Below are 11,059 nucleotides of genomic sequence, written 5' to 3'. Positions count from 1 at the left end.
GATGTGGCTCGGATCCTGTGTTGCTGTGGCTCTGGCGTAGGCCAGTGGCTACAGCTCCAATTAGACTCCTAGCCTGGGAACCTCCAAATGCCATGGGTGCAACCCTAGAAAATACAAAAAAAAAAAAATTTTAAAGGAAAATAAAAAAATTGAAGTAAAATTCCTCAAAAAAGGACGGGTGTGGGGATTCTCCACCCTTATTTACAACCTGGATAACAGCGGCTCTCACTCTTTATGTGCATCCGCTCTTTATGGGGGGAAATGATGTAAAGTGCTTGTTTTCACGGACCCTGGCAGGTTCAAGGTCAGGGGCACGAAGCCAGTGGTCTTCTAGTTTAGGACCGGTCTTGACTTTGCAGCTAGTGTCTATAAGCTGCCCCACAGCGCCACCTGCTGGCTGCAGGCAGCCAGGCCCTGCCCCACATGGTCCAGCGTCGCCGTGGCAACAGGAGGACGTCTCCCTCCAAGGTTCACCCGCTGCCCTGAGATGCATTAGGGGAGAAGCCAGAGCAGGCGACTCCTGGAGCCCTGGAGGGTCCCCCTGTTGAGTCTTCCCGGCCCCTCCGCAGGCCATGGAGGTGGACCAACCCTGGGAGCACACAGTCTCTGACCAGCAGCTGGCTTCCCTGTCATCTTCTTTTTAGGGCCACACCCGCGGCACATGGAAGTTCCCAGGCTAGGGGTGGAATCGGAGCTGCAGCCGCCAGCCTACACCACCTTCATGGCAACACAGGATCCGAGCCACATCTGCCACACCTACACCACAGCTCACAGCAACACCAGATCCTTAAGCCACTGAGCAAGGCCAGGCATCAAACCCGCTTCTCACAGACACTGTGTCAGGCTCTTAACCTGCTGAGCCACCATGGGAACTCTGGTGAACTAGATTTCTCATTTCCTGGATCAGGCCATGCGGAGGTGACTCAGGGCTACAGTGTTGCAAACCTCTGGACGTTACCTTTTCTGCGGCAGCTAGACTCAGGGCGGAACATTGTTCATCAGGTGCTCAGGAGGTACCCCTGGGATGGAGCCTCTCCAGAGATGATCACAAGGGTTGTAATTTGGGGGGAGTGAGTATATATATATACACATACAAACATAATAACCATTATTAAAAGATTGCAATTTAATCTAGAATAGGCAACTTCACAGAGTAGGGAAGTAGACAGTGGGGCCAGGGGCTGAGGGAGGGGATGGGGGAGTGGGTGCTGAATGGAGACAGAGTTTCAGTTTGGGAAGGTGAGAAAGTTCTGGAGACGGAGGATAGGGGTGGCTGCTAAACACTACGAATGTCCTCAAGGCTACTGGACTGGACACTGAAAAATGGCGCAGGAGTTCCCAGGGCCACTCCGATCCAGGAGGACCTCCTCTCAGACTTCCCGTGGCTTCTCCTCTGTGACTGTGTCTCCTCTTGTGTCTCTTAGGAGACCCTGTCCTTGGAGGGAGGGCCCCCCTCATCCAGGGGGACCTCCTCTCAGACCCCTCACTTCATCACATGCAAGGAATGAAATGAAATAAAATAGATCGGACTGGAATGACACACAATCAAATGAAAATAACTCAAAAACTAAAACAAGACACCCCTCACGGTGACAGGCGGTCGGCATCTGGGAGCAGAAGCTCAGCATCGCTCTCCGGGCACAAAACCAGGAAATGTGCCAGACACGGCCTCTGGAGGGCAGTCCGTGAGGGGTCTCAGATGACGCTGGGGGTCACTTCCTGGCCAGGATGGCGTCGTAGGTGCCCCCGGTTCTGCGGCACTGGATGTCGTGGAAGCCGGCGGGGGCCAGGAGCGCGAGGTACTGGGCGGGGGTCCGCTCGCGGCCCTCGGTCTGCACGAGCATGTTGAGCGAGTAGAGCTGTGTGGTCAGGGGGCCCCGCCCATCGGCATCCAGGAGGCTCTCAATGACCAGGATGCCGCCGCCTGGAACGGGGAGGCAGGTGCGTGAGTGAGGACGGCCAGGATCAAGCACCTGCTGCCCCTCCTTCTAGGCCCCCGTCCCCGCTGGCTCGTCCACGCCCTGGGCATCTTCCATCCTCTCTGGCAGGATGGCCCCTGACCTGGGCACACCCCCCTGGGTCCCTGCTCCCTTCCAGCTCTAATGGGCAAGGCAGGCCCTGAGTCTCTGGGCAGGTCCACAGGAGAAGACACAGGGGCGTGTGTGTGCAAACAACGCCCACCCCTCCTGGCCATGTGGGGTCTGACCACATGAGGGGTGTGGCTGCCACAGCCGTCCTCATGCCAATGACCACTGGCTCTCAAGCACAGGGAGACACCTGTCCACTTTACCTTGACCTTAGAAGGACTGTTTGAGCCAAACTCACTCAAGGCTCCACAAATCCCCCAGGTGTGGGCTGGGAACTGCGGTCTGACGGTCATTTCCAGATTTCAAGCTGCATATAAAATACTTCATCTTCCCACAAGCTGGAATGTTCTGAGCAGCCCGGGGGCACCCAGGGAGCTTGGGGGTGTCGACCGGCCAGCCTCCTGGTGGCTACAATCTCTCTGCCAGACCACCTGCCCTGCTCGGGTATTTCTGACGCCGATGGATTTGACATTGCCACGTCCTTGTACAGGTGTAAATACAGGTAATAATGGGCTATCGAAAGAGCAAAGATGCAGAACAACGGGCAGTAAGCAGAGGCATTCTCTAAACTGCCTTGAGCATGGGCTGCACACGTGGCAGATGCTGGATCAAAACTCTCAGAACGGAAACGGAACCCTCCAGCACTGTTGGTGGGAATGTCAATGGTGCAGCCACCACGGAGAAGGATATGGAGGTTCCTCAGAAAACTACCTACCATAAAATCCAGCAGTCCCACTCCTGGGCATCTCTCTTGACCAAACTCTCATTCAAAAATATACATGAGCCCCTATGTTCACAGCAGCACTATTCACAACAGCCAAGACATGGAAACAACCTAAGCGTCCATGAATAGAGGATGGATTAAGAAGAAGTGCATATACACAATGGAATATTACTCAGCCATAAAAAAGAATGAAACCACGCCATGGGCAGCAACATGGATGGACTTAGAGATTCTCATGCTAAGGGAGGTAAGTCAGACAGAGAAAGACACATACCACAGGAGCCACTTGTATGTGGAAACTAAAATATGGCACAAATGAAGTTATTTACAAAACAGAAACAGACTCACAGACTTTGAAAACAAACGTGTGGTTACCAAAGGGGAAAGGTCGGTGGGGGGAGGAATAAATTAGGAGTTTGGGATTAACAGATACACACTAGTATATATAAACAGATAAACATCAGGGACCTGCTGTACAGCACAGGAAACTTTACCCCGTACTGTGTAATAATCTATATGGGAAAAGCAGCTGAAAAAGATGGATGGATGGATATGGGTCAATGACTCACTTTGCTGGTCTCCTAAAATGAACAGAATCCGGGTATGTCAATTCCACCCCAGTGAAGATTTTTAAAAACTCTCATAGGAGGACAAGACGTCCCCAACCCTTCCAAAGCCAGCGTGAAAGACGGAAAACACAACCGCACTGAGAAAGCCTTCAGCTCTCCAATTCGGGACGGGTAAGAACCACTGACACCCAGAAAGCATCATGTGGATGACAGACCTGGGAGAGCATGCCACGGCTCTCCTTCCCAGCTCTTCCCTCACCACTGAGAAACAAATCCACAAACAGATTTAACCCATTTCCACTCAAAGCACAAAGGCCAGCCTCCCGATTAAATCACGATGATGATGATTCCATTTTATTTTGGCTTTTCCAGGCAGCACGTGTGGCATATGGAGGTTCCCAGGCTAGGAACTGAATCGGAGTTGCAGCTGGGACCTACGCCACAGCCACAGCAGTGCCCGATCCCAGCCGCGTCTGCGACCTGAAACACAGCTCACGGCAACGCCAGCTCCTTAACCCACGGAGTGAGACCAGGGATCAAAAACGCATCCTCATGGATGATACTAGTCGGGTTTCCAACCCGCTGAGCCACAGTGGGAACTCCGATGGAGGGATTTTCACAGGTTTCAACCCACTTTATTAAGGACCTGATCCTCAAACAAAGCACCATGTAAACGTACAGCGGCTTCGTTGACAGGGTCCTGGGTCCTCTGACACCGTGAACCTGACCCCCACTTCTAGGAGTGTCCCCGAGAGACCAAAACAAGATCCGAGCTTTTTGTGGAATAATTTGCAGCAATGCAGACACGACAGCATTGCCAACAACCCGCGGCTAGTGGAACAGACGCCGGGATGTCCGCAGAGCAGCAGAGAGCAGGGCAAGGCTGAGGAAGCTCTCTGCGTCCAGAACCGGGCTTCCTCCCCGTCCAACGGAGAAAGCCCGGGCAAGGCAGCAGACAGAGCAGGGAACATTCAGTGTTTCAGTGCATGTTCATGTGTGTGTGTGTTATATGCGTGTGTGCTGCAACACGTACACACACATGCACACAACCCATAGTCCATATGCACTACATACATACACACATGCATACATTCATCCTACATACATACACACACACCCGTAGGCACGTGTACACACACACACACCTGTATATCCATATATCCACATGTACATGCATATGCACGCATTATACATAAAATACAGGTACACACAGAGCTGCACGTGGGCGTGTACATACGAGCGTGCTTATGCATATACCTAAAAATGCACATATCTACCCACCGACGTGTATGCATGTGTGTACATGAGTGTGCACGTTGTCTATCCTCATGATGTGCATACATATTCACACATGTCCATGCACATGCACACGCTACCTCTGTACACATGCAGCTTGTATGCACCCACCCACATGCACATACACATGCACACACACACGCACACATGTACATACATATTTGCCCACGTACACGCATACACACATAGCCATAATACATGTGAATACACACACACACACGTAAGGATATATAAACATGCATTCACATGTATACACTACACGTATACATGTATACATACACAAACATATCCATACATCCGTGTATACCCACATGCACAGACATGCCTGCATATACACGGCTATGTATGTCTACATGTATACACATGTGTCTAGATATGCACACGCATCCACAGATACTGTTAATTCCTAGTAATGCACAGATACTACATGCATATGTACACTTGCACACACACGTATGTGTATATATATTATAATACTTGTTTACATAATACCTGTAATATGTACATATGTATACCTTACACTATGCACATACACAGACATATGATTACACGCATATGGACACAGACACACATATATGTACACACGCATTTGCTCATTTTCACAAACCCGACACCGGAAGGGTTAACCAGACACCGGTAAAAACAGCTCCCCTGCAAGAGCCACAAATACACTTGAGGGGATCAGATTCTAACCAGGTACCTTTTTACGCAGCGTGTGGGCTTTGAACTATGCAAACATCTTACTTGGTCCAGAATGACAGCGACACGAGGAGAGGCAAGCTGTGAAACGGGAAGCAGCCAAAGGCCACGAGCCAGATTGTGACTCGCGGGGGCAACGTCGCCTCGCGTGAGAATCGCCGGCCCTGGGGCCTTGGACAGGCCAGGGCGTGGCTACTCTAAATGAAAAATGTGCAGAGAGCCACAGTGTCCCTTGGCCGTCTTGCCCTTGGGGCTGACCTTGGCTTGGCTGCTGTGGGATGCCATCGTGTACAGGGCAGGACAGACACACAGGAACTTGAGGACATTGGGACCAAGGCTCCAGGTCTAAGATAACACATGTGCACAGCGTCAAGCAAACGGAGGGGACGATGTGAGACCAAGAATGTGTGTGTGTGTGTGTGTGTGTGTGTGTGTGTACACATTCTTTTTATGTATGTGTGTGTGACTGGGTCTCTTTGCTGTACAGTGGGGTTTGGCACAATGTTATAAATTAACTACACTTTTATTTTTCAAAAGCAATTAAAACAACAAAGAAAGAAAACAGGACCCCCCCCCCCGCCCCGCTGGAATGACAGTAGGGATGGATATGGGACGAACTCATTTTCATTCAATGCATTTCCTACCTCCACACAGAAGGGGTGTAGAGGCAGCGCCCCCACCCCGCCAGCAGCGGGCATCTCCACAGCTGACGATGCTTCCTCACCAACAGAAGCACAATGTCTGGGGAAAATGCATGATTCTAAAGCAGGAGAAGGGGGTTCCCATCATGGCTCAGCTGAAACGAATCCAACTGGCATCTAGGAGGATGCGGGTTCGATCCCTGGCCTCGCTCATTGGGTTAAGGATCCCACGTTGCCATGAGCTGTGGCTCAGATCCCGTGTTGCTGTGGCTGTGGTATAGGCTGGCAGCTGGAGCTCCGATTCGACCCCAAGCCTGGGAACCTCCATATGCTGCAGGTATGGCCCTAAAAAGCAATAAATAAATACATAAATAAAACAGGAGAGGTAGTTAAGGAGCCTGTGGTACGATGACAAACTCAAAAGCAAGAGAGCCTCAGAGGCTTCCTGCAGAGTGGAGCCACCTTGGGCAAAGAAACACACAGGCACCAGGGTGCAGGGGGATTTCAAATACACGGAAACATGAATGTTAGCATAAGTGGGTCCTGGGAAGTATCTGGAATGACCCCCCCCCTTTTTTTTTTTTGTCTTTTTGCTATTTCTTTGGGCCGCTCCCGTGGCATATGGAGGTTCCCAAGCTAGGGGTCAAATCGGAGCTGTAGCCACTGGCTTACGCAACCTCATGGTTCCTAGTCGGATTCGTTAACCACTGCGCCACGACGGGAACTCCTGGAATGACCCATTTTGAGGGGTTCTTACACGTCTTGGGCTGAATTTTCTCATCTGAATATGGAGATATGGTAGTTACAAACTCTCACGCTTGCTGTGGGATGTCCTTATTACAGCCCCTAAATGCAACTGTTATGACAAGTTGCCCACATCCTCACGCACCAGCAAGACATAAGGACCTCAGAGAGCAGCTGGGATACAGTCCCCACCACACAGAGGCTGTGCCCAGGTCCTCATGCCTCTTCGGGTTGGGTGGACCTCACAGCACGCTGCGACGCGAGCCCCGTCACATGCACAGGTGTCTCCATCTTTGCTTGGGGTCAGTTACAGTTACGCCACTTAGGCTTTAATGACTGGTCGGGAAGGAGAGCCAGGCGACCTGAACGCATACCCTTGTCCCATGAGACGCTGCCTCCGCCCCCGCCGGGAGCCCCGCCCCTACCTGTCCTGCAGGCGCCGTGGATTCTGGCCAGCAGGCGGGAGCACTTGTCGTCCGTCCAGTCGTGCAGGACCCTGGCCAGCAGGTACAGGTCCGCCTCCGGGAGGGGATCTTTAAAGAAATCTCCTGCAACACAGGACGCGTGCCCCGGGCTCCGCTGCCTGTCCGGCTCATTGGACCACGCCCACACCCAGCACCGCAAGGTCGCCTGCACAGCCCAAGCTTTCCGAGGTCTCCCCAGCTGGTGACCTCCCCCCACCCCCAGAACACAAAGAATCTCAGCGCAGACAAGAGCGTTCTGAAAGAGGCCCCTTTTCCTCCATCAGATCTGGAAATGGTTTTAGGAGATTTCCCACGTCCACAGACAGCACAAGACCCCTGGCTACGGCTTAGTAGCTCCTCCCTGATGTGTCAAACTGGACCAGCAGAGTGTACGGGTTTTCCTGATTAAACAGAAACGCCTAAGAGTGGAGTTCCCGTTGTGGGTCAGCAGGTCAAGAACCTGCCTGGTATCCATGAGGATGCGGGTTCAATCTCTGGCCTTGCTCCGTGGGTTAAGGATGTAGTGTTGCCCGGAGCTGGGGTATAAATCACAGACGTAGCTCGGATCCCGCATGGCTGTGGTTGTGGTGTAGACATGCAGCCAGAGCTCCGAATGGACCCCTAGCCTGGGAACTTCCCTGTGCCGCAGCTGCAGCCATAAAAAGAAACAAAATAATAAAAATTAAAAGCCTGAGAGAGACCCTTCCCCGACGGTGGTGTGTAACTTCCATATCCGACCACGTTGCCTGCCAACCATGCGGCTGCGGGAAGGGGCCCTGGACAGCCCTGAGCGGCACCGCAGGACCGACTGGTCCAGACTGCGCAGACCCACAGGGGATGGGGGCAGGTCTGGGATGACACAGAGGCGGTTCCCAGATCTGTGCCCTGCGCCAAGGTGCCCAGGAAACACGGACCCCACCCCGCCCCCATGAGATACGACCGCAAAAAGGACGTTCCTCCAAATGGATTTTCTTCCACTCAGAGTAGAAAGTCAGCCATCCCTCTCAGAAAACTACAGCTAAGGACCACGTTTGGCCAGGCATCTGTCCGCCTACAGCCTGCAGGGGGAGAGCAGACCCAAGGGGGTCAACACGCCCGCCCCTGCGGCCAGCCTCCCTGCTGACCGCCAGCCTCACCTCCGCTGGGTAAAAGCACAGAATGTAAGTTACTGTTTCATTTAATCAAGGTGAGGCATGGAAGTAAGACCGACCTCGAACCCACCCACACACCCCCGCCTCCACGAAGTAGGATGGACACTGGGATTCAGACTAAGACCGGGGTGAGCGGCCCCCGCCGTGCACAAAATTTAAAGCGCCCCAAAACTCGGCCACGGAGATTCAACATATTCTTTTCAATTTTTTTTTTTTTTCTTTTCCAGCCACCCCACAGTGTAGGGAGTTCCCAGGGCAGGGATCACATCTGCGTTGCAGTTGTGACCTACCCTACAGCTACGTCCACATGAGATCCTTTAACCCACTGAGCTGGATGGGCGATGGAACCGGCGTCCTGGTGCTGCAGAGTCACCGCCCATCCCATTGCACCACAGCGAGCTCAGAAGATTCAATATATTTTAACGCAATTGTTTCTCTCTCTCTTTTTTCTTTTTTTTTTTTTTTTTCATTTTACAGCTGCACCTGCAGCATATGGAAGTTCCCAGGCTGGGGATCAAATCAGAGCTGCAGCTGCAGCTTATGTCACAGCCACAGCAATGCTGGATCTGAGCCACATCTGTGACCTACACCAGGTCCTTAACCCACAGAGCGAGGTCGGGGAGCAAACCCACATCCGTGAAGACACCACAGTCTCTCCCGTGCCCACTGAGCCGCAACGGGAACTCCAACACAGTGTTTTAAAAAATCAGCATTAAGCGCCCCACCCCACCGCCCAAAATTCCTGGAGGTCGGAATTTCAGAATTTGAAATAAAGATGGCAGGGAGCCCTTCAAGAACAGTGTCTGCAGGTCGGACCATAGTTCCTGAGAAAAAGCCCATCCCTGGGAGCTGCGCCCCGTTTCCAAGGCAAGCGGGAGTCCTGCCCCCTCTCGGCAAAGTGGCTGTGGTCTCTGAGCCTCAGAAAGGCTGACAACCTTCTCATTGTCTGAGCCAGTAACTGTCCCCTGACCTTGCCTTCAACCCACGTCATTACTGTCCATAAATGCTCTGGATTAGGTACCTGGGTCAGGAGATACCTGCTCTGGATTAGGTACCTGGGCGGCGTAAGAAAAGGCCACAGACCAGGGGGCACAAAACCACAGGAACCCACCCTCCCGCATCCTGGAGACCAAATGCCTGAGGTCAAGGCGTCCCAGGGCCACGCTCCCTCCAGAGGCCCCAGGGGAGGGTCCTTCCTGCCTCTTCCAGCTTCTGGGGGCTCCAGGTGGCCCTGGGCTGGTGGCCGCCTCCCTCCCGTCTCTGCCTCTATCTTCACCTGGCTTCTCCTCTGTATCATCTCTGTTTTTATAAGCACACTTATTATTAGATTTAGGGGCCTCCTTCATCCATGAGGACCTGGTTCCTGGCACACAGCTCCAAAACCATAGCAATTTCTTGATCCCTCTGAGCAGAGCATCTGTGGTTTTTCCTAAGAAAGCCAAGCTCACCTGTTCATGCTAATGAGGTGGGGCTGGCTGCCAGAGGAACCAACCAGGTGAGGAAAGGGTTGGCTCTTTTAGCTCAACCCCAACCTCCAGAGCTGCTGAGGGGTCTACGTTTACTCAGTCCTACTGAGTGGAACCTCCCTAAAAAACTCTTTAAAAGGGCTTCAGAGAGCTTCCTGGTTGGGGATCCCACAGTTGGGAGGGTGCTGTACCCCAAGCTCCGTGGAAACAGAACCTCCAGGATGTGGGCCCCCCCCCCCGACCTCACCCTCCACCTTCTCCTCTGGCTGTTCACCCCTTTATGAGCAAAAGGTAAGTCATGTGTTTTCTGAGTTTTTTGGGGGGCCATGGGGATCCTCCAACTGTAAGAGGTTGGACCGAAGTGTGGGTGACCTGAACCCCGCCTGTGGTTGGGGGTGAGGTGGGAGCAGTTGTGAGGGGGCTGGGCCCCCCCTCAGCATTTGCACCAATTCAGGGTCCTTTCACAGGTGAACTGAATTGGAGGACACCCAGCTGGGGTCTGAAGGGAACTGGAGGACTCCTTGGTATGGAAACGCCCCACGTTGGGTGTCAGAAGCACTGTGAGCAGAGAAACGGTTTTCCTTTAACAGTCAACAATGTGTTTATTCCTTTGGAACAAACACCTCCACCTGGAGGACCTCCCTGATTCCTCCCCATTCTCCGTAAGCCTTTCTTTCTTCTATAGTCAGAGCAGATCATCTCAAACAGCAATTAGATCGTGTCCGTACCTGCTTAACATGCCCCGTGGTTTTCATGGCTGTTAGAAAAGGACAAATGGCTTCGCTTGTCCTGCTGACCGAGGCGGGGCAGCTGGTGCAGGGCGGGCAAGGATTGGGAACACTTTTGGGGCTGGTGGCCGTGACCTCCCTGAGTACATCTCGGGACAATGTTTTATGACTTGCGTCTGATAGAGGAAAGAGACGACAACACTGGGGACGAGTCAGTGTGCCCAACCACCTAAGAGCAGACACGTTGCTTTTCCAAGACCGAGGCTCTCAGCCTCTGTAAATAAACTGTAACCCATTCTCTGGTTTCTCCTGACAGGTGTGTCTCTGCAATTTAATTTTGCATTTGTTACTGGTCATGGAAGCAACAATCACATCTACGATTTGCTGGCTTTGCTCTGTGAATTGGTTTCGGGGGGTTGTGTTAACAAATGACAACAAATCACGTGGGTTAAAACAGCAGCCATCCATCCTCCCCCATCCTAGAGAGCAG

General features: G+C 52.6%; 1 protein-coding gene across 2 annotated transcripts in view; it reads right to left on the bottom strand.

Annotated features, from left to right (window-relative positions):
* Positions 1–1,431: 1,431 nt before the first annotated feature.
* LOC110258194 (acetylserotonin O-methyltransferase-like) overlaps positions 1,432–11,059 on the bottom strand; it is a 34,465-nt gene continuing 24,837 nt past the window's right edge. For both annotated transcript variants that reach the window (XM_021081386.1, XM_021081387.1), the window contains 2 exons: positions 7,186–7,308; positions 1,432–1,924 (listed from right to left, as the gene is read on the bottom strand). In XM_021081386.1, coding sequence (XP_020937045.1) covers positions 1,713–1,924; positions 7,186–7,308 — 335 coding nt within the window. In that variant the 3' untranslated portion in view covers positions 1,432–1,712. The remainder of the gene's footprint in view (positions 1,925–7,185; positions 7,309–11,059) is intronic.

Source organism: Sus scrofa, unplaced genomic scaffold (assembly GCF_000003025.6).
Source record: "Sus scrofa isolate TJ Tabasco breed Duroc unplaced genomic scaffold, Sscrofa11.1 Contig1537, whole genome shotgun sequence".
Lineage (NCBI taxonomy): Eukaryota > Metazoa > Chordata > Mammalia > Artiodactyla > Suidae > Sus > Sus scrofa.
Note: the sequence above shows the minus strand (reverse complement) of the source record. Positions and strands in the feature narration are given on the sequence as shown.